Source organism: Rosa rugosa, chromosome 1 (genome assembly GCF_958449725.1).
Source record: "Rosa rugosa chromosome 1, drRosRugo1.1, whole genome shotgun sequence".
Taxonomy (NCBI): Eukaryota; Viridiplantae; Streptophyta; class Magnoliopsida; order Rosales; family Rosaceae; genus Rosa; species Rosa rugosa.
Window position 1 is genome coordinate 13,344,433 of NC_084820.1, and position 23,386 is coordinate 13,367,818.

Here is a 23,386-nt window from a genome sequence, read left to right on the forward strand (position 1 = left end):
AGCATAAGTAGCTCTATTCTTCTACAGTATTAAGTACCAAGTACCCCAGTTTTATTTTCAGATTATATTTCTTCAGGCATATTTTCTAGCTACAGCATTTGTGAAAAGTTTATAGCTAAATCTGTTAAAGGGATTAGGGATTAGAGAAACTAACTCTACGATAAACATTCGCATTCAATCATTTGTGAATACTCATTCATTTAACACCTTCTATTTTATTTTTAGACTAACACAATATAAAATGTCACCTAGTTGAATGTTTTTAATCTTGAAATATCATCAAGTTTATCAAAATAAAGATGGAACATAAGTAAATAAATGAGAATATAACTTCTCTCAGACTACTATCTTTCTTGGAATAGTTTAAATATGTAATAATATTTGTACGTTTATTAGACTCAAAATGTTTAAATTTCAGAGATTACAGACACTACAAGAAAATCATCTCACCGATCTCACCTCTTATCCGACCAAGAGCCGACGAGTTAGGTACATTTTAAAACAATTTCTAACATATTTGATGAAAACTTGGCTGGCATACCGGACATTACCCCATAACCTAAAAAAGAAATAAACCTTCATAGAATCATAGCCGAAGGCTAAATGACATGATTACTACTAATGTTCCATTAATCAATCTCAACTGTGGTACAGCTCGCAGAGGATCATTTCCGTTAATCCGGGCCGGGTTCCTCGGACGTGACGTTCCGTTTGAATGGAACAGATACGGTTACGGACAAGTAACTGTGGGACCCAGCGCTCCCGCTCTAAATTACCCTCCAAATCGTATCATAGTATGGGAGAGACTGCGGAATATGGTACTTTTGCACCGGTGTCAGTCCACACGTGCGTCACAGAAATCTATAAAATTAAAAAAGCAACCCCCTTATTTCAAAAAAAAACAAAAGAAAAAAAAGCAACCCCCCTTTGACGTGTCCCCCATTGGCTCACCACGTGACTGTGGCTCCCACTTCCCACCCATATTCTTCTGGTTTTAATTTCTTTTGCTTTTGTGCTGCTTAATCTTTCTAGGCTCGGCTAAGCCATGAGCTAAAAATTTAAAAATATGTATTAAAAAAATTAAAAATTAATTAGTTTAGCACTTTAGCTCAAATATAATTATTTACAAATTACAAAAGGACATAGCCAAAGACTTGAGGGTTAGCCTGATTGAGTGAACAGGGATGGGAAATAAGATTACGAGTAAAGCAGGTCAGAAGTTTAATCTCCTAACTACTGCAAGTGGCCTAATGGTTCTTGTCTGGTTAGGTGTACTCCCCAACCTAGGTTCGAACCCCGAAGCTGTCAAAGTGGTCAGGCATTGTGCTGCAATGCACAGTTGGAGCATTTCACATGAGCCGAAGAGGTTTATCTTAGGTCTAGGAAGTCTTTTGGTTCCCCTTGATAAAGTAAAAAAAAAAAAAAATTTAATCTCCTCCACATGTAATAAAATATTATAAAAAAATAAAAATAAAAGACTAGCTAGACAATAGCTATTGTCAATCAATTCAATTTGAAGTCGTTTTTTGAGTACTATCGTTCTTCACCCAATTCAATACATTACACTGTTATTTTTTTAATTTCATTTGATAACGTGACAAGATGATAACATAATTCAAGATGGAAGCTATGAGGTCGTGATCTTTATCATCTAAGAGGCTACACCTTATAAAATCATTACAAAACAGAGCAAAACATCATTTTTATAGATTTAAGTGCGGACGAAATGTTCAAAATATATCTAAAATGCTAACTTGGAGATTCTCTAGTCCTAAGACACTATGAAAACTTATAATTTGAGTATAAGCTCTCATTTTTTTACAATAAAATAAGGTTAGTTTACTTAAAATCCAACAAACCATCCAAAAATTAATAAATTTGCTTAAAGATAAACTGTCTCACAATTAATAGTACAAACACGTACAAAAATATGAATATGTGGATAAGAAAAGAGGAGTAACAACTAGGTTTTAATATAGTCGAAACGAAAACAAGTAAGCTTTAACACCCTGATATTGTAATAATGAAAAGAAGATACTTGGTTACCCAGCCATGGTTTGCCAGGGCCGACCAGTTTCATATGTGGACTAATCATTGTTTTCCATGTGTCCTTTCAATTTAATATAATATTTTCCCTTCAAAATGAATAATAACTTCCCCACCTTCTACATTCCTCAGAGTGAAATCCAAGTGAGAGAGACTTTGGTCCAAATGAACTCAAAGTTCATGCTAAAACTATTCAGCTCAGCTAGCCCAAAAATCATCCCCATCCATTCGAAAGACATTCAGAATTATCACTTGCAATTTTATGTTTTCTTCCTCAGCAACCTAATCAATGAGTATTAATTAGAAAGCAAACCCATTTTGATCCAAACGCATTATAATCAAAATTCTCACGACACACATAGCACCATATAACACCACTTTATAAGGCAATCAATACAATCCAGAAGAAATCAATACTTCAAATTTTCAAGATCCACAAAACCCAAAATTTCTCGATTTAAACAAAAAGTAAAGTGAATCCAAACCAATTTTTTAAGTTAATCTCTCATGGATTACACTCAAGGAACGCAAAAAATTGGAAGATAAGAAGAGGACAACATGAGTTTGGTCAGATTTTCCAATAAACAGAAAATAGATGACTTTGGTTAGGTATCCTTCAATTGTAATTCAAGTAACCAACTAACATAAAAACAACAAATTTTATAGAACGGACATGCGTCAACAAATGGGCACTAGCATGAAGCTGGTCAGCCCTGGCTAACCATATGACAGGGCAGCCAAGTATAATCCATAAATAGAGGACCAAAATAGAAATATCATGGCTAAATCCATTGGAAGAAGCACGTGCGGATCCAGCTAAGCTTGAGAGGGATGGTAGCGGTGAGGAGTAGGCGAGTAGCTGGCTTGGCTAAGGCAACAACGACTTGGCACACGTGCGGGAGGAAAGGGGCTGCTCTTCTTATTGGTCTTCGTCGGTCCAAGAGACCACGTGGGGCTCCATTAAGCCATGGCCCAACACAACCCACGCCCTAATCAATTATTAATTACACATCCTAATTAGTCATGGGTATAGAAAAGAGAAATTCCTATGTCGATCACTATCATGCATTTACTAACACAAATGAAATTGAAATGTATATTGTTTTGAGATAGAATATACTTTTATTCTTTTGGAAATTAGATCGATGAGAAAATTATACACAATCTCATTTTCAATTGCTCAAATTAAATTCAATATTAATATGTAGTGTATGATTCCTTTGGTCTAATAACACAAATACTTTTGTGTAAGTAAAAAGTCGTAAATTTAACTCACGAATTACTTGTTATACTTAAGCAGTTATAATTCATGTGTCTACTAAAATTAAAATAAAATATAATCTATTTAACTAGTTGTCTACCTTTTTTTTTTGGGTGGAAATATGTCTACCAGCTATTTGCACCAAGAAGTTTGGGAAGTAGTCTTTGTCTCTTTGCTAACCCGACATGGCTTTTGGACAAAAGCCTCACGTTGCCTTGCCTGCACTATATAGAATACATGCTTATCCCAAGTAGGGCATATCCCATCCTTTAGCTTAGGGCATGATGCACCTAACATTTTTATATACTAAGCTAAAGGATGGGATCTCGACCAAAAAAAAAAAAAAAGCTAAAGGATGGGATATGCCCATCATGCATGAAACCAATTAGGGGCCTATACAAAGCCCAGTAAGGCAAACGCAGAAAAACAGGCCCTCAAGGTCAGAACCCAAACATAGAAGGCCCAGACCCGAGTTAACTGAACGAAGAAATAAACTGATCGTAGTTCAGAAGGCATGACTAGTGATATAAGCGAGTGCCACTCCCATGAGTGACTCGAACATGTTTTTGCGCCGTGTAGCGGTAAGACACAAACGTCGAGTATTGAATGAATTTCGCAGTTATCGAGGAAACAGAACAAATTAGGATTAGTTTACGTGGTGAGGGTACGATTTTATATATTCATTACGTTAGAGTAGAAGTTCGATTCTGTATAATATAACAAATAACTATATTGATTAAAGAAAAAAAATAAACCGTACAAATTTGAAAACTACTCATTTGGTGAGCAAATTACAAGAAGAAATGGAGTAATGACAATCATTGGCTTGAAGAAAGTAAGTTTGTTCGTATGTTGAATTTGCTAAGATTTTTGTTTTTTTTTTTAATGTATGTCTGATTAGCTCAAAGTTACATTCGTAAATTACGTGCATACACTCTCATCTCAGATTAACTAGTCATATGTACGCATGATAAAGACAATAATTTTCTAGTGAATAATTTACTCGTGACTTTCTCTGTTGAAGACTTAAATATTCTTTTTAAGGGGTTGTTTAACAGATTTATCTCTTGACAATTTGGATACTCTTCTTCAATTTAATTAATAGGATTTACTCGAAAAATAGTTCTCACTAGTTATGTTCTAAAGTTGACCATAACTCTTAAATTTATAATACATCATTGAATTACTTTCAAGTCTTTGCAGTAAATACAGAAATAAGATATCCGATAAGATTCTATCCAAACGAGTTACAATCATAACACACCATCAGTGATGCGTTGACTAGAGATCAGTTAAAGTCAAAGAACACTACTAAATGCATACAAAAAAAAGAAAATAAAAGCCCCAAATAAAATTCAAAACAAAACAGAATCAACGGATAAAATCAAACCCATCACCCTTGATCCGACCGTACACGGAAAGAAAATTAAGCACAAGACAAATCCGAGGCGCGCGCGTTTTGGAACGACCCAAAACAATGAAAATCAATAAAAAAATCGAATCTCGTAAATATTTTAAAAAACGTAAGCAAGTAGGAGACTACAATGGCGTCATATGAATCAAGTTCAGGGTTGTGTGTTTTCAGATCCGCCATAGATGCAGAGGGCTTGTCCTTTCCGAGTTCTTTGGAGGGCAGCCGGGTTCTTCTTTTATGGGCCTTAAACGGGCCTCCAGATACCCATCTTCCTCTTTTCGATCAACACCCGGTTTTTTTAGACGTTTGGAAGCCATGAGGTTAGTTGTTGACGCTAACCGTCGTTTCTTCCCATGTTGTTGTTCTTTCAGTTTGTATGTCTATGTGTTTTGTCAGTGAAATTTGGTATATAAGGATTTGGTTGCTTTTTGTGGGTTGTTGATGCCTGAAGTATCAGTTTTTAGTTTCCGATTAGTTTGGAATCGGTAAAGTCAATGCTTTTTGAGTGTTCTAGGATTTCTAGCATTGCTTTCAGATCTGGCAAGCCACTCCTCACCTTAATACAAGGTGTTCTACAGTGATCCGAAGTATTGAAACTCCTTCAAACAATGATTAATCTAATGGCTCCTCAAGGCTTAGGAGTTTTAATACTTCGGAGCACTGTAGAATTTTCGCCTTAATACGCATCCTTACAATGAAGGGGTTACCATTTAAGGGATGCTCTTTAGTGTTTGTTGCTATTGAATTTATGCTTATGGGATGTATGTGTCTGAGTTTTGGTTAGTGATTAAGGAATGGAACTAAAGTATTTCAATGCAATAAAATTGGAAGTTCCTTTACATGGTTTTACTAATTTTTCAGTTTTGTTTAAGAATGTGAGATTGTCAACATCATAGGGATATGATTGTGTTGATTCTGATTCACCTTGAAATTTTGGATTGAAGAGAATCCCTTTAATTATCCTGTCAACATGTGTTGTTTTCACAGAACAAGAAAGGTTTTGGGGGTTTCTCTGTCTCTCATTCTCATCAACTTGGCTGCTATAATGGAGCGAGCCGATGAGAATCTCCTCCCATCTGTGTACAAAGAAGTCAGTGAAGCTTTCAATGCCGGGCCATCTGACCTCGGATATCTCACATTCATCAGGAACTTTGTGCAGGGAATGGCATCTCCCCTTGCAGGTGTACTAGTCCTCTTATACGACCGCCCCACCGTGCTTGCAATGGGCACTTTCTGCTGGGCAATATCAACTGCTGCAGTGGGTGCAAGCCACCATTTTGCTCAAGCTGCACTCTGGAGAGCAGTGAATGGGTTCGGGCTGGCAATTGTCATACCAGCCCTTCAGTCTTTCATTGCTGATAGCTATAATGATGGCGTGAGAGGGGCTGGGTTTGGGATGGTAAGTCTTGTTGGTTCTTTGGGTGGCATTGGAGGCGGTGTTGTGGCCACGCTTATGGCTGGTAACATGTACTGGAGCATACCTGGATGGCGTATTGCCTTCATTCTAATGGCAGCACTGAGTTCACTAATTGGGTTCCTTGTGTTCATGTTTGTGGTTGACCCTAGAAAAATAGTTCCTATCACTCATGGTGCTGACCAGAGTTTTGAGAGGTACTTGTAAATTTGAATTCCTGAACAAATTGTGGATTTTGTTATTGTGGGTGGAGAAGAGTGATTTGGGGGTTTTATGTTGTAGGGATGATTTGATAATAAAGGGCAGTACTACTTCAACTGCAGCATCAGTTTGGATCGAGTCTTGGACAGCCATGAAGTCGGTTGTTAAAGTGCCAACATTTCAAATAATTGTCTTGCAGGGCGTTGTTGGGTCGCTACCATGGACTGCCATGGTGTTCTTCACTATGTGGTTCGAACTTATAGGTAACTACTGCTACTGCAAATTCCAGTTCTATTTTCATTATGCACAAAGTTTTCACCTTCTAGTCCATTTTCGCAGGTTTTGATCACAACAGTACAGCAGCCCTGCTCAGTCTCTTTGCTGTTGGATGTGCTACGGGGTCTCTTCTTGGTGGAATAATGGCAGATCGAATGTCACGAATCTACCCCCACACTGGCCGCATCATGTGTGCGCAGTTCAGCGCCTTCATGGGAATTCCATTTTCTTGGTTTTTACTCAAAGTTATCCCGCAATCAGTAGACAGCTATTACACATTTGCCGTCACTCTCACCTTGATGGGTTTAACTATCAGCTGGAATGCTACTGCTGCAAATGGTCCTATGTTTGCTGAGGTTGTTCCTACCAAACACCGAACTATGATTTATGCATTTGATCGGGCTTTCGAAGGATCCTTCTCTTCTTTTGCTGCTCCTTTGGTTGGAATTCTTTCAGAGAAGATGTTTGGCTATGATGCAAAATCTGTGGATCCGATTAAAGGGTCTACTAGGGAGGCCTTTGCATTATCTCAAGGGCTTATTTCGATGATGGCAGTTCCATTTGGTTTGTGTTGCTTGTTTTATACGCCTTTGTATGTGATTTTCAGAAAGGACCGCGAGAGTGCTAGAATTGCCAGTGCAAAAGAGGAAGAGATGAGCCTAACGAAGTGAAATGAGGTAATTCTTAGGTTGAAGGAGCAGCAAATCTGTGTGAAAATAGAATACGTTCGACTTCTCATTTCTCATGCCTATGGCAATTTCTTTGGATTTAGTATTTGAAGGTTACACGCATTCACCCGGAATAGACAGTGACAAGTTTGAGAATATATTTTGTGAAGAGTCATACTCTAAAACTTTGAGGCTAAGAGATTTGTGACAGGAAGCTAATTCCATTCTGATTCTGTGATTCATTGGTGGTAATGCCAAGCTGAGCATTGAGCAATACACGTCTATGAGGCTATGAACATTGTGGTCAATGTGATTTGATTCTAGAGTGATATGTTGTCACTTTGAAACCTATAGGAATGCTCAGCTTGATGTCAATGCTAAAGAGAAGAATAAGTACTTTCGCAGTTGGTAATATGATATTATGCACTTGTTTCCAAAACCTTACTATTTTTTTCCGTGGCAAAAAAATTCAACTATGAATGGCCTCGGCTGAATCCCTATCAAGCATAAGCTCGAGTCACTGCAACATAACTAGTATTCAGAGACAATGCATTAAGTACAGGCATTCTGTCCCTATTACATTGAAGTAGGATAATAGCATCACCAGCATCACAAAAGTTGAACTGTTTTAAACACCACAATTCCATCCATACTTGAACAAGATGAAGAAAGAAAATGCAGTCTGAACGACAAATATTACAATCCCACATCCATTTTAAGTTTGATAATAAGTCAATTAGCACTTTGGTGCAACCAAATAAAAGCTATATGCATCTTGGGAATAAGGTCTGCCCCACATATCCACCAGTCATAGCCCTTCTTACATTAGACTCAAACATCTTCGGGTTGTCTCTCAACACTGCAGCTGCATCATGGTTTAGGGGATCTTCATGATTTGGTTCCTGCAAACAAAGTTGACGAGAAAATAAGCAACATTCTGATACCGGATGGCAACAAATCACAGAGAACTGTCGAGACGATTCTAATACCGTGAAAAGATGATATAATCCATAAATGATGGTGTTTATATTAAGGACAGGTTTCCAATCTTCTCGTAGGATGTTGAGGCAGACATTTCCTTCCAAGTCAATATTAGGATGGTAGACCTGAGAATCGGTTGTACCATGTATGAGACAATGTATCACACAAGCGAATCAACTAGAAGAGAAGAGAGCAATAGAATAAATTATGATGTGCAGGTCTACCTTGGTCTTACACTTGACTTTTGGTGCCTCATGTGGATAGATAGGTGAAACTTCAAAAGAAAACAAAAACTTACCACCTCTGTCACAACAAATGTAAGACTATTAGAAATATAATCATTTTACTAAATGAAAACAGAAATAGACAACCCACAACACTGTTAATTGTGTTCGTGTTACAAGATCCAATATGTCTGGCAATGGAAAATCCATGCACATATGTACGTATATACACTTCAGCCTGGGTATAGTATATTCATGTATGTGGTGTCTAAAATTAGTACTTGCAGTTTTGATAGAAGATTCTGTTTCGACAAACTTTTGCAGACAAAAAGTAGAGCAATTCTTACGTATAGTATCCTTCATCTGGTTTAATTGAAACCTCAAAGTTCATAAGATCATCCTTGCCATTGGGAAATGATATTGCACAAGACTTCGGTAGATTCAACTCAGATATATCTGCATCAGATGCCAAACAAAGTACTTTCTGTTAAACTGATGATAAAATTCAGGAGAACAATAACACAAATAGGTTGAAAAAGACAGTAAAGAATGTGGATAATGGTTCATAATAGCAACAACATTTGAACATGCAATCAAGAATCTTTGAAATTTCAATTGCCCCATTCCAATTGTAGCCAAGTCCAAAATTACCTCAACTTGATCTATCAATACAGTTTAAAGAAAGATAACACACTCAGCATTCCATTTGTTAAAAAAGGTTATTTGACTTGCTACAAAACCTGAAAACCCTTTTGCTAAGTCTTACTACTAAACCAAGGAACGATAAGGATGTTCTACATTCACCATTCAAAACCAACTTATAAATACTGTGGTTTAGAACACTCAAACTCCTCATCACCAAAATTCAAACAATACGAACATTCCATATGATTGAAATCGTCTAATCAACTGATCCTTTTTCAGTCTTTCAGGACAATCAAAAATCACTGGCATGCAAAAACTTAAAAAAAGATGAAACAGTCACAGCAGTAATCACAAATAGAACAAATCAAAAGCTTAGAGAGAACAAAAACCTTTATGAAGGCGCAATTCTCCAGCGCTTTGCCTCTTAAGAGGTGATCCTCCATTGGCTTCAGCAAGTTCCTTCTGCTTTTCTTTTACCTTAAAAAGCCTAATCATAGCTACAGAAAACAGAAAACTAATTAGCTATAGGGATTAACATTTGTGCTACACAACCACAACAACAACAACATAAGTAGCCTTCAACTGAAACAAACAATTACAATGGCACAGAATCTCAAGACTAAACAAGTATATAAGAAAACCTCTGCTATTCACTGCTGACTGGTCTTATTCTCCTTTGCCCTTCTTTATGGGTCTGTCAGATTAAATGGCAAAACAATTACAACTCTAGTCTCAAAATCATGGTCTTAACATTGAAAGTCTCAATCAAAGTCTGTGATAGAAAAAATTCCCCTAAACAAAAATATTGATTCCAAATTGTTAAAACAAGCGCAAAAATTACTCATAATCAAAATTACTCTATTGAAATTGGGGTCAGTTCATTATGAACAACAGTGGTATTAAGAAGATGATATAAATTGTTAAAAGGAAAAAAGATCAAAACTTTGATCAAAAGGAGAAACAATACTAAAACCCAAAACCCTAAGATTACAAAAAATCACGATAAACATAAATTAGGGATTAGAGGACAAGAAAGTTGCATACTTTAACCACCCAGAATGCGATTTGTGAGAAATATAATGAGGAAAACTTACATGAATATATATAGATGGTGGCCCGGTTGAGAAGAAGCTGAGAGAGAGAGAGAGAGTTGTGGATGAAGTGGGAAAGTGATGAAGCGGACGACTTGTCGTTTTCTGATTTTTTATTGGGATCGAGTACAATTATATACGTATTGCTTTACTTCGACGCTAATTCTTTTTGGGTTGAACATGGATCAGGTCCATTGGCAAAGGACGAAGAACATGGATGGACCTTAAAAAGAAAAAAGAGCAAAGGATTTTTTTTTTTTTTTTTGGTAAATTCTAAGGCTGTCAATAGGTCGTGTCGGGTGAAGATATTTGTTGTGTCGCAAGAGACAAACCCAAACTCAACCCATTTAATAATTGTGTCAAAAATTTAAACTCAAACTCAACCTATTTATTAAACGGGTTACCCGTGTCCAACCCGTTTAACCCATTTAATAAATAGGTCGTGTAGTGTTAGACAAAATGACTCATTTAAAAGTTAACAATGTGACCCATTTAACTAAAAAAATGCATAAATTGATTAAATTCGCTAAAACTCCACAAGACGAAGAATATAAATAATTATATATAATTCATAAATAATTAAATTCAATAATTATAAAGCAAAATATTTCAAATTGTTTAATCTTATGATCAAATACTTCCAACGTCGAAAATTTCAATAAGAAGTACATCATAATTGAATTATAGGGGTTCACTTCGTGTTGGCGGGTTGACCTGTGGCCGACCCAAATGGGTCATGGCGGGTTAACCCACGGCTGACCTACTTTTTAATCGTGCGGGTTCAACCCGCTTTATTTCGTGTGGGTTTTTAGTCGTGTTATCAGATCATGTCGGAATTGACAGCTGTAGTAAATTCCAATTTTCTCATCCTGTAATCCCTAGATATTGTGCAAGAATAGGGGTGACATTTTTGAAATCGCAAACTAATGAATTATACGAATTTTCAAAAAAGTAACCAATATCGATAGCTCTCGAACACAGATTACAAATTCCCTTCTTATGTGGCTCGTCTAGCCTAGTTTGAGAGATCTAAAAGAAATCCAACACTAATACAAAGTCTATGACACGACATGGTGATACATGTTGAAAAAGCAGGTCGGACACGCTATTTTCCATGATACCAACAAAATAAACCAAGATTTTAAGTGACTGATCCGGTATAATAGCACATAAATTAAAGTTAAAAAAGTCCCCTTTTTCTTCATGTTCATTCTTGTTTAAGTTCTTGATCGAAAACAAAAGAAACCTGATTCAAACGTGAAATCACACACAACATCTAAACTCTTGTGAACTAGACTAGAGGTTGTCATTGGGACAAGTCGTCCCAACCTGACTTAAAATTAATGGGCTTTAGTCAAGGCCCTTACGAGCTTTAACTTGATTGGTATTATATCAGGTTTGGGTTGAATTATGTTTTCAATGCATATTTCAAACCCTAGTTCGGCCTGTGGAGAATGACAATGTCCAGTGTCTAGTGTGACTCACTCTTACTGAGTTAATCGGCCTCGGACAGGCTGCGCTTTTAAGATGCATGATTCAAATTTGCTCACCACCAATACTTTGTTGGTGATACCACTACTCAATATAAAACTGTCATGTGTTAAAAAACATAATTATAGTTAATCATGATGTTTAATTAAAAATTTATATTTTAAGTATTCAATTAGGGTGGTGCTATTCACACACCTTTTTTTTTTCTATTCACACACCCTCTCTATTTTTCTATTACTTTAATTCAATTTTCTTTTAAAAATTACCTAACTATCCTTCCTTATAATTGTGTTTCTTTTTCTTTTTTCTATTTGGCAAGTCAATCATTCTCAAATCCTAAAGAATAGAAAAAAATTCATCAATTTTAAGATTATTTTTATGGCTTTGACTCTCTCTCTCGATAGAGAGAAATATTGTCGTTTCGTCTCCTCGGTGAGCGGCGGCGACAAAACTTATCGCTTGCTTCTCTATTCTTATGGCGGCGGCGACAAATCTCTTCGTCCACCTCTATCTTCGGTTAGAGGAGGCGATGTTGCTGATGTTGGTGGGATTGGGATTAGAACTCTGATTGTTCAAATCTGGTTTGGTGGACCTCTTGATAGTGAGGAAGGATCTGCTCTTGATCCGTCGATCGATGGTGATGGTAGCGAGTGACGCGGCAGCCAGATTGCTTCTATTGGAGGTGGTGGTGCTTGGTGGCTGGGCTGTGTGCGTCTGAATAGTGAATTTTGGTGGGTTGACGGCTTCGTCTTCTTCTCAAATTCCTCGTTGTATTCCAATGATGGTAGTGATGCAGATCTCGGGGCAGGTCTAATTGGCTGTCTTTGGCTCATGTTGGCGCAGTATCTGGTCTTCGATGGCGGAGGCGGTAGTTTGCCTCGAGCTGGTCTCTGGTTGACGTGGTCTTCAGTTCCAGCGGTGGTTATGGCGATGGCCGGTGCAGTGCCATCTCTGAGTGTGCGTTGGATCTTGCCAACGATGAAGGTGCTGGGTCGGATGATGGTTGCGGTGTGGACAACAAAATCTTTGCCGGCGGCTGGGAAACGTTGGTGGAGACTGCTAGGATTTCTCCAATCTGGGCTTATTGGGCTTACAAGTGGTCTCTGGGCCTTTTATTTTTTATTTTTCATTTGATCATTATTCCTCTTTTGTTTAAGAGGAATATGATTATGCTTTTCTTGTATTGATTGGAGAGATCGCAACGAAAAGAGAGACCTCGTTATCAATTTATTTTCTTCGGGTCTCTACTTTTCTTTGTTTTGGGCTTAATCCTAAAAGGTGGGAGTGCTAGGAGATTACTAGTTTGTTTGCTCTTTTATTAGGGGTGGCTTTGTAGTAGTTTCTACGAAACGGTTCTTTTTGTCGACCCCATAGGGGTGAATCGTTTTTGTACTGCTTGCTAAATTACATAATGGGATGACCTTTTTACTCAAAAAAAAAAAAATTCTCAAATCCTAAACCCTTATTTTCCCGCAAACACAGAGGACTTTAAAACTCTTTTCGATTCCCTCTTTTCTTTTTCATCAAAAACTTCTCTAGCATAGTCATTCTATGATTTCTATCTCTCTATTATGATGCTTTGAAGTTTAATCATGATAGAACAAGAAACTTTAGACCCATCTTTTGAGAAAATTTTACATTTGATTTGCAATGGAGTCATGGAAAAAAAAAAATATGAGTTCAGTGATCATTCGAGCCCCTTTGAATCCATTATTCCTGGGAAGATTCTGATTGAAATTATTTGGTGTATTCAAATCCATTGAGCAACTATAGAACTTTACAATAGCCTAATAATGATGGTCTTATGATTATAAACATGATTTGTTCTACTATATTATGCTAGTAGAACATAATTTTTTCCCGACACGAAGATTGCATGATGCACCTGGATTAAGAGTCATAAACAAACAAGCATTGAGTTTAGTACTTTGCAAAGTATGAGAACAAACTTTACAATTTGGATTCAGTTGGGTGAAGGTGATTACCTGGGAAGCATATTCTTTGTCTAATAATACAGGTCCTTCTACTTAATAAATGTATTATTTTTCCTTCATTTATAGGTTAAAAAAAATTGAATTATTGTATAATGATGTTTGATTCATGATTGAATTGCCAAATAGAAAAAAGAAAAAAGAAAAAAGAAACAGATTTACAAGGGAGGGTATTTAGGGTAATTTATAAAAAAGATTGAATTAAAGTAATAGAAAATTAGAAGGTGACAGGACCCACCCCGGATTTCACCCTGAAATCCAAAGTGGCCCTGCGGGGCCCACCTTAGAAGAAATTCGACCAAAAATTTGGCGGAACTTCCCCTAAAATGGGCTACCCAAAACCTGTAGAAAGCATTTACACTTCTAAATCAAATCATCCTTATACTTCTGGAGCCACCCTGCTCCCCAACTCAACACCAATCTCCAATTCACAAAATACAAACCTCAACTTGAAAAACATAAATCCCATAGGTAATCAGAGCAATTCTAATAGAAAGGTAAATAAGGACAACCTAACTCAAAGGCAACCGCGGAAGCTAGGCTGTTGACTATGCCTCAACTCCAATGTACGCCCGACCTCAACTAATTTCGCCTGCAAACTGTGCATTTGAAACCGAAGGGCCCAGGGGAAAGTAATTGAAAAACACGTTAGCGTGAGTGGACAAAAATAAATAATTTAATATGAATAAACCAAAATAAAACTTCATACTTTCCCACATTTTTCGATATATAAAAAAATCCGGATGCATGCAACATTTATAAAACACTTAAGAAAATAACCCGAAAAACGTTGAACTCCAGAAAACCGACTAGCCCCGCTAGTCACAACAACAGAGTAAAAGATTGAAATTTCAATACTCGAAAATATAAGTCCAGCCCCGCTGGTTAAGAAAACTCAGACTAGTCCCCGCTAGTCAAAAATAGTATAAGTAGGGGAAGATGATAGCCATACAAATAAGCCACTCAGGCTTGGTTGGGTGATAGCCTCCCAGGCTAAAGAACTCCCATAACTCCCGTAATATACCCTTACGCCACTAAGTGTAGCGATAGGATACTGGGCTACAGAATTACTGTCACAGAGACAGTAACCTGCGCCACAAAGGCGGAAGGGCTACGGTGATCCCATCACCGCGCCACAAAGGCGGAAAATCAATGCTAGCATGATAAAATCACCCCTCAGTATGGCACAGGGAAACATAACCGAAAATCCAGTAAATCCAAAATACATAAGGCTTCCCCCATCTCTCGTAAAAGAATTTCCAACGACGTGTCCCACACGCCAAAGTATCTCCAAATCAATAGCAAAAGGCGAGAAATAATAATAAATCGTAATCCCCGTAAACCGACACAAAACAAATTCTAAAATCATCATCAAGACATTCCCAATGCCAAAATCGAAAGTCGATAAATAAATAGGAAAGATCAATAAATCAACGGCGTGTCCCACACGCCAAAATATTCTCGGGTCAATAATGAATAAGCAAGGAAGTTCAATAATGAACTAATATTCCATTTTGGAAAATACCCTGGAAAATACTTTATTGAAAAACAACATAAATCATAATTTCAAATCCGAGCATAACAAAATTAATATCCGAAAGTCATAACCGAGATAATTCATAATCAATCTTAGAAAATCATTATTGAAAGCAAAACCACGAGATAAACCGAAATAAATTTCCGAAATCCATTCGTATGCTCGAAAGTAATATATTAATTAGGTAAAGCATTAATTCAAGAATATAAACGCATGCATCATTATTTAAAACAAAAGTCCACTCACAGTACTATTCCGACGGTCACGTATACGAGTTCCTTTATCGAGCTAGAGCCCGGTACGACATCCTGTACACGATTATATTCCGTGAATAATTATTTAACAATTTAATATGATTCCTAAAATCAATTCCTCATAATTACATCTCCACTTCTTCTCGGATGCAACCCAAATTATACTACTAATACCAATTCGTTAATTTAAAGGTTCCAAGGCAGAACCGAGAGATATCCGACGGCCGGATTCTCGTAATTCGATAATCGAAACCCTAAACTTCAAAAATTCATAATTAATTCCAAGCTTCTCCAAAATTCACCAAATTTCATATACAAGCTCTACAATATTTATAGGATTTAATGGGCTAAAAATTGGAATTAAAACACAGCCCAACACGCCTCCACGCGCTACCCACAGTGGCGGCGCGTGGGGCTCACGCGCCGGTGGCCACCACCTCCAATGGCCACCAAATTTGGACAGTAGCTTCTACTCAACAAACCCAACCAACTTCCTAACTACAACATCATCCAATTTTACCTTGAAACAGTCGAAACCGGCTGGTGAAGTTTTTCCAGAAAAACTCAAGAACCCTAGAATTTGAAATCGTCGATTCGACCTCCACACTGCAAATCGTGACTCAAGGCTAGGGGCAAAACAATCCTGGGCAAAAACCGAACCTTCGATGGTGATTTGGTGGTCGGGGACGGCCGGAAACGGTGGAATCGCCGGAAAGCTCAAACTGCCCCCGTGGACTTCCTTGCTTCGATTCGGGGTTTTCCGGCCAAATTGTTGAAAACCAAGGGCACCAGCGTGTTGAGGGGAAGGAGGCGACCCTGTGGTGGCCGGTTTTCCACCGGTTGATGGCCGGACGGCGGCAAATCGAAGGGGAAAGCAAACCGCCCGAAGAGGAAAGAGGGAGAGATCGGGGGAGAGGAGAGAGGAAGGTAGGTTTCCGGATTTGGAAACCTACCACAGTAAAATTTCCAAATTTATATATTTTTTTTACCATGAACAGTAAATTTCTTAAATCAGTCAAAACTTTCGCATACGAACTCCAATTTTTACGTACCACATATGCCCGCGCTCGGGTTAACGTCCTCTACAACTTTCATGAAGGAAATTTTCTCAAATTTTGGCCTGATCAAAAAGTCAACTTTTAGGGCCACTAAAAGTACTTAAACGACAGTAAAAGTGAAAATAACGGTCGTTTACCGTCCAACTAACTTGTAAATTGGTAATTTAAGATACGGGACGTTACAGAAGGGGTGTGTGAATAGAGAAATATGGTGTGTGAATAGCACCACCCTTCAATTAAGAGAAATTTTATTCACACATTGCTAAATGATAGACCTTTGATTTATCTGCCAGGCTTGATGTGCTCCTAGAAGATGAACATGCTTACTGGAAGCAACGTTCTAAGATTGTATGGTTGAATGAAGGTGACCGTAACACCAAGTTTTTCCACCGAAAGGCCTCAAACAGGAGAGCGAAGAATAGGTTGCAAGGGCTGTTTGATAGGAATGGTACATGGCAGTCCTCAGAGGAGGGTTTGGAAAGGGTTGTCCTGGACTATTTTTTAGATATGTTTGGTTCTGCTAATATTGATCAGGCTCATATGAATTCTGTGGTTGATTTACTTGAACCTAGAGTGACAGATGAGATGAATATTGAGCTTTGTGCACCGTATGGTGAGCAGGAAATCAAAGTGGCTCTATTCCAAATGTACCCTACCAAGGCTCCGGGGCCAAATGGGATGCCTCCTCTATTTTTTCAAAAGTACTGGGATACGGTTGGTCCACTACAACAAAACTGCTTATTCATAGCACTTAATGATAGCGTTTTTTAAGTAAGTGCTATAGATTGCATATATGTGTTCTTTGATAGCGTTTGATAAATTTTAAACGCTGTTAAAAAAATGGAGCGGGAGCAAGCGGGTAATGAAAACTCAAAAAACATAGGCGGGCTTAATTTTAAGTGGGCGACACTTTAAATGAAGAGCAATGACCAAGACCCCAAAAGCCTCTCCTCTTTCGGTGGTCGCCCTCTCTCTTCATCCCCTCCGAGGCACCGAGCTTCTTTCTCTCTCTCTCTCTCTCTCTCTTAATCCCCATGGCTTCTTCAATTCACTACGATATTCACTGCGTGCTTCTTCTTCACTTGGCCATGTCATCGTTATCGTCATCATCGTCACCTTCGATGTCATTCCGCGTCAGAGCTTTCTCCAATGACGAAGCTAGCCAAAGAGGCCGTTAAGCTTCCGGAGAAGCCGTCGATATGCACCGCCGACAAGCTCCACTACGTCTCCGTGCCCACCTCCGATTGAAGGCTCGCCCTCTTGTGATACCGCCTTTGCCCCACTGTATTAGATTTCCTATGATTTTGATTCATTTTATATATGAGTATATCTAATTATGTATGAGTAAAATTGAGTTGTACGAAATGGGTTTGAATGTTGAAAAAATTGAACAGGCCCCTCAGAGGAATCACCCATTGCTGCTATTGTCTGGGTATAGGCTGCTGCATTCCTTTCATTGGGTATAGCTGCTGTAAGGTGCTGCGTTCTTTTCTCTTCCTCTCTTAGAGTCTCAGAGATCGAAGGCTTCTACTCTTCGTCTTCAATTTGGGGTAATCAACTGAATGTAATTTTGTTATGTTTATTCAATTCAATTTGGGGAAATTTTTAGGGTTTAGAATTGATGTTGATTTCAATTTCGTGGGTTTTTATTTAGGCATTTAACAATGGTTTCGGATGTGAGGAACTGAGGACTGAGGATCAATGGTTTTGGATTTATTGGTATAATTGTGGTGCATGGTTTCAGATTTGTTTTTGTATAATTGTGAAATTGTCAAAGAACACTTCTTCTGACTTAGCAGCAAGTTCTCTTAATTTATCTCTCTTTGTGTCTGTATATGTTCTTGTTCTTCAGTTTAACCCAGTAATGCAGAAACTGTTCGTCAATTTTTTTATTGTTTTAGGCTCAAAGCTTGTTCTCTGGTTTTCTGATATGATTGGGTGATTGTTTTGATAAATGAAATGCTTTACTTTAGTAGCTTTTTCAATGAGGTGGGTTCGTTTGTTTCTGGCATGAAGGGTTATTAAGGTGGAAAGTTGGAAGCTTGTTGTTCTGGTTTTGTATTTTAGTATAAGGAATGAAATGGATTGAACCATTGGTTATGACATTAAGGCATTAAGGCTATGTTAAAATGACAGCTTTGTATGGTTGTCAGGTTGTGTACTTGTGTGGTTGTTTATATCATGCAATGGTGAAAAGTTGCAGCTTTTTAATGAGGTGGGGTTTTGGAGGGTTATTAAGCTACAAAATTGGAAACTTTTTTTGATAAAGTCATAAAGGGTCCAAATTCCAGTATTAGGGATGAAATGGATTGGATCATTCATTTATGGCATGTTTAATATTGATCTGCTTTGAATTTATGCATATCAATTGTCAATTGAGACGAAGCTAGTAATATTGATTTTTAAGAATTGTGCTTGTTGCTGCTTATCAAAGCTATCCACTCAAAATAAAATTTCAGGTTATGGAAGGGACATCTGAGACTCCCAATTCCACTCCCATGCATACTCCAACTAATGGTTCCAGCACTGGAACCACTCCAACACCCACACCCACACCTACTCAGATGGTGGATCAAGGTTATCAACAAGGAGCTGCAGCACTGCCTAGTTGGTAAGATTACCATGATAAACTTTTTGCAGCATTTTGTTAGCCAGACAATAAAATAACTTATTTGTAAGCTTACCATGATAAACTTTTCTCTTGCAGGATGAACAGACTAATACTTAATAGGACATGCTAAGTCGGAAGCTATAGACAAGCTCTTTGAAGTACACTAGCATAGCTGTGGTTTGCAAATGAGTCAAGAGACTTATGAATGAGAAAATTTATCTCCTTCAAATTGTGACTAAAATATGTAAGTTTCATCAACTTACTTGTGCTCCTGTAGACCGCTTGAGCTTTGAAATGGTTGCTCAGAGATAATGCAAGTGTTGATGCTGCTTTGGAGAAGTAATAGATATAGTTTCTGGATGTTTTGGAGAAGTAATAGGTTTGTAGGGTTTGTATTACTAGCACACAAGTACATAACCTTGTTAGTTGATAATGTATTACTTGTGCAATTTTGCAATATATTACAAACATTACTTGTATTTATGCTTGTTCTTGTATTACTTTTGCGAGCAGTTAAAAGATGAAGGAACTTATTGTTACATTCCCGAAATGCTATAAGAAAATGTATACTAGCATTATGAAATGCTATTAAATAGTATATAAGAACATTTGAGAAACGCTATATTCTATAGAATCAGCAATTTATAAACGTTATTGAATGAGTAAAGATAGCATTTCATATATGCTATTGAAGCATAAACAATAGCATTTTGTAAATGCTATTGAATTATAGATGATAGCGCTTTATAAACGCTATGGATGTGATTTTTTAATAGCGTTTTTTGAAATGCTATGAAAAGCCTTGAACCTATTATAGCTCGGGCAGACATAGCATTTAGTAAAACGCTATGATATCCTACCATAGCGTTTTTCGAATGCTATGAATGAAAGTTTATGGTGTAGTGGTCCTGAGGTCGTGAGTGCTGTTCAAAACTTTCTACACTCAGGTCAATTGGTGGGATTTGTTAATTATACTCATGTATGCTTGATTCCTAAAGTGCAAAAGCCTACACAGGTCTCTGATTTACGTCCAATTGCACTCTGCAATGTGTTGTACAAAATCTGCTCTAAAGTGATTGCGAACAGATTAAAAAAGTTTCTTTCACAGATCATCTCACCCTTTCAGAGCGCCTTCGGGAATGCAATATATTATGTAATTGTTGATATATATTGTGTTGAAAGAGTACTTGAGTTTGGTGTAACATTTTGAGTCATGTGGGACTTTTTAAATGTTTTCAGTCTATGGATCTGGTGTCACAGTAGTGATAGAGGCAAATATATCGGATACCATGTCTTTGGCTGGGTGACGGGTTATGATTCAGTTAGAGCTCTAGTCTGTCTGCCATTATATGTCATAGGGGTAACACGTGGGTTACTTGTGACTCATGAATACACGTTTTTAAAATAGAGTTTCAAGTGGTTTCTTTCTTTTATTGTCCATAAGGGACTTGAGTTCTTACTAATTTGTGGAGTCGATTTTGGGTTGCTTTACTTATTCTTGAGTTGAGAAATTGTTACGCTTATGGTGTTGAGTCTTTTTATTTGAGTTTACTTATACGAGCTTAAAAAGCTTACTGGGTTTGTTGTTTGCAACTCGCTGCACTATTTCATGGTATATGGGTTATTCCTGCAGGTCAGGACCACCATGGTTGAGATCGCGGCGTGTAGTGCAGCAATGTTAGATTCAAAACCTATTTTGTTATTGTACTGTTATTCGTAGTATTCTCTTAGTGAGCGTTTACATTTGGATTTTGATACTTTTGAGTTTTGTAAACACTTGGTGATGTAATATTTGACTCTAGTGATTGAGTCTGTATTGACATGTGTGGACTTAGTTATTGTGTTGCTTAGTTTAAATGAAAAAAAATTCTAAGCATTTGGGAGATCTGTTGAGTTTTCGCGTTTCGGATTCGAATTTCTTTTGTTCGAAATTCGGGGGCTGACATATATGCTATTTTTTGTTGTTGTAAATGTGTTTTCTCTTGGTTAAGCTCACTTGATTACCCGAAGTTGAACTCTCAAACCTCACTCCCTCAGTGTGACACTGCCACTGCGATTTGCAGCCATCTCGTCGAGACGTTGAGGACTTCGTCTTCTAGTCTTCTAATATTTTTCTTCTAAAAAGTGTTCATCTTCTACTCTTCTTCTCCCAAAGTAATTTTAAGTATATATTGAAAGATAATGATTTTGTAATTGGATTGCATACCTCAAACTTGAGATTGCTTTTCTATTTATATTACAGTTGGCTCCATATACAATGATTGTGTGATTCAATATTAGTAACAGTTACAAAATCAGAGAGCTAGAATCAAGCTAATTAAGACAAAAGGAAATAAAGACATTGATACAGTCTTTAAGAGAATGATTCAATCTTTAATAGATGATTTACCGTTATCAATTTCCATTGAGTTATCACCTCCCTGCAAGCTGACGGGGCGTGCACAAACAGGAAGCTTGAGAACTAGAGAAGAGAATCTAGCAGATGGCAAACCTTTGGTAAATAGATCTGCAATCATATTAGTTGTGCAGAGATAGTGAACAGTAAGCTCACGACGAACCACCTTTTCACGGACATAGTGATAATCGACCTCCACATGGCGAGTCCGAGTGTGAAATACTGGATTAGATGCTAGAGAAAGAGCGCTGATATTGTCACACCATAAAGTTGGACAAGAGAGAGGCAATTTGAGATCTTTGAAGAGATGGCGAAACCATGAAATGGTTGCTGCTGTATAAGCAAGTTGACGATATTCAGCTTCTGTGCTTGACCGAGAGACACCTCCTTGTTTCTTAGAAGACCAAGATATTAGATTAGGACCCAAATAGATGCAAGAGCCACCAGTAGAGATTCGGTCATCTGGATCTCCAGCATAATCCGCATCAGAGAAAGCATTTATATTTAAAGAACCAGGCCTATAAAAGAGACCATGATTGTGAGTTTTCTTGATGTACCGTAGAATACGTTTTACTGCAACCCAATGTGTGGTAGTAGGCTTATGTAAAAATTGACAAACTTGATTAACAGCAAAGGCAATATCCGGACGTGTGATTGTGAGGTATTGAAGGGCGCCGACAACACTTCGAAAAACAGTAGGATCAGATAAGACATCACCATCATGAATGCTCAAACGTTTACCACTAACAGCTGGAGTGGCATAGGGTTTGGCATCAAGCATATCTGTGCGGCGTAAGAGATCCAGAGCATATTTAGATTGAGTGAGGGAGAGACCAGCAGTAGAACGTTGAACTTCAATACCCAAAAAATAATGAAGATTGCCCAGATCTTTCTTAGAGAATAGTTTGCCCAATTGAGTAATAAGTGTAGCAATAGAGGATGAATTATTGCCCGTGATCAGAATATCATCAACATAGATTAATAAATAAATTAGCACAGTTCCAGAATGGTAGACAAATAGGGAAGAGTCAGCCATGGAAGAGACAAAACCAAGTTCTTCAAGGTATGAGGAGAAGCAAGAAAACCATGCCCGTGGTGCCTGTTTGAGGCCATATAATGATCGGGTTAATTTGCAAACAAAATGAGGGAACTGAGCATCAACAAATCCAGTAGGTTGCTTCATGTATACATCCTCAGTGAGAAATCCATGTAGAAATGCGTTTTGAACATCTAGCTGTTTAATAGACCACCCAAAATTGACAGCAATGGCAAGAATAAGGCGTATGGTAGAATGCTTAACAACAGGAAGGGGAAATAGGATTGGAAGTAGTACTGGAGGTAGTCATCGTAACAAGGGGAGTGGGAGAGGGAAAAAAAAATGTTGTGTCGTTAGACTAGGGCTGTGATACCATGAAAGATAATGATTTTGTAATTGGATTGCATACCTCAAACTTGAGATTGCTTTTCTATTTATATTACAGTTGGCTCCATATACAATGATTGTGTGATTCAATATTAGTAACAGTTACAAAATCAGAGAGCTAGAATCAAGCTAATTAAGACAAAAGGAAATAAAGACATTGATACAGTCTTTAAGAGAATGATTCAATCTTTAATAGATGATTTGCCGTTATCGATTTCTATTGAGTTATCATATATTTCAATTCGTTCAATTCAATTCATTCAATTTGGGAAAAAAATTGAGTTTAAGATTGATTTCAATTTGTTGTGTTTCGGTAGTTTAGTGTTTAGGGTATATATTTTTTTGTTCAATTAATAAAATTTTCTCGCACCGTCGAGATTCTCCACAATTTTTTTTTTCTTGTTA

The 23,386-nt window shown here is 37.5% G+C and overlaps 3 protein-coding genes and 1 long non-coding RNA gene across 7 annotated transcripts; 2 read left to right on the forward strand and 2 right to left on the reverse strand.

Moving 5' to 3' along the window:
- Positions 1-4,760: 4,760 nt before the first annotated feature.
- On the forward strand, positions 4,761-7,947 carry LOC133718800 (uncharacterized). 2 transcript variants are annotated; one of them, XM_062145690.1, is made up of 4 exons: positions 4,761-5,041; positions 5,881-6,332; positions 6,418-6,599; positions 6,676-7,947. In XM_062145690.1, exons 2-4 carry the CDS (start codon positions 5,884-5,886, stop codon positions 7,281-7,283), a joined length of 1,239 nt encoding a protein of 412 aa, XP_062001674.1. In that variant the 5' UTR covers positions 4,761-5,041; positions 5,881-5,883; the 3' UTR covers positions 7,284-7,947. The 2 variants fall into 2 exon arrangements, with proteins under 2 accessions (XP_062001674.1, XP_062001669.1); XM_062145685.1 differs by having other exon boundaries at positions 4,763-5,041; positions 5,709-6,332.
- LOC133718814 (NEDD8-conjugating enzyme Ubc12) lies at positions 7,798-10,359 on the reverse strand. 3 transcript variants are annotated; one of them, XM_062145704.1, is made up of 7 exons: positions 10,225-10,325; positions 9,774-9,824; positions 9,520-9,627; positions 8,833-8,941; positions 8,486-8,564; positions 8,270-8,386; positions 7,798-8,182 (listed from the first exon to the last, which is right to left on the reverse strand). In XM_062145704.1, the coding sequence occupies exons 3-7, from the start codon at positions 9,623-9,625 to the stop codon at positions 8,045-8,047; spliced, it is 549 nt and encodes a 182-aa protein (XP_062001688.1). In that variant the 5' UTR covers positions 9,626-9,627; positions 9,774-9,824; positions 10,225-10,325; the 3' UTR covers positions 7,798-8,044. The 3 variants fall into 3 exon arrangements, with proteins under 3 accessions (XP_062001688.1, XP_062001684.1, XP_062001692.1); XM_062145700.1 differs by having other exon boundaries at positions 9,772-9,824; positions 10,175-10,240; XM_062145708.1 differs by lacking the exon at positions 9,774-9,824 and having other exon boundaries at positions 10,225-10,359.
- Positions 10,360-17,695: 7,336 nt separating this feature from the next.
- On the forward strand, positions 17,696-19,704 carry LOC133727298 (uncharacterized). The gene is made up of 4 exons (XR_009855112.1): positions 17,696-17,836; positions 17,947-18,102; positions 19,012-19,163; positions 19,260-19,704. It is a non-coding gene; the product is annotated as an uncharacterized LOC133727298 (long non-coding RNA).
- A 1,825-nt stretch (positions 19,705-21,529) lies between these two features.
- Positions 21,530-22,741, reverse strand: LOC133746429 (uncharacterized mitochondrial protein AtMg00810-like). The gene has a single exon (XM_062174639.1). The coding sequence runs from the start codon at positions 22,739-22,741 to the stop codon at positions 21,530-21,532; it is 1,212 nt and encodes a 403-aa protein (XP_062030623.1).
- Positions 22,742-23,386: the final 645 nt, after the last annotated feature.

What these genes read in the sequence shown, in the direction of transcription:
- LOC133746429 (XM_062174639.1), bottom strand. Translation starts at nt 22,741, where the DNA reads ATGAAGCAACCTACTGGATTTGTTGATGCTCAGTTCCCTCATTTTGTT.
- LOC133718800 (XM_062145685.1), top strand. Translation starts at nt 4,959, where the DNA reads ATGGGCCTTAAACGGGCCTCCAGATACCCATCTTCCTCTTTTCGATCA. An exon ending in GCTGACCAGAGTTTTGAGAG is followed by an intron (nt 6,333 to 6,417) that starts GTACTTGTAAAT and finishes TTTATGTTGTAG; the next exon opens with GGATGATTTGATAATAAAGG. An exon ending in TATGTGGTTCGAACTTATAG is followed by an intron (nt 6,600 to 6,675) that starts GTAACTACTGCT and finishes CCATTTTCGCAG; the next exon opens with GTTTTGATCACAACAGTACA.
- LOC133718814 (XM_062145708.1), bottom strand. Translation starts at nt 9,625, where the DNA reads ATGATTAGGCTTTTTAAGGTAAAAGAAAAGCAGAAGGAACTTGCTGAA. An exon ending in AAGTCAAGTGTAAGACCAAG is followed by an intron (nt 8,387 to 8,485) that starts GTAGACCTGCAC and finishes ACCGATTCTCAG; the next exon opens with GTCTACCATCCTAATATTGA. An exon ending in GATTATATCATCTTTTCACG is followed by an intron (nt 8,183 to 8,269) that starts GTATTAGAATCG and finishes CTTTGTTTGCAG; the next exon opens with GAACCAAATCATGAAGATCC.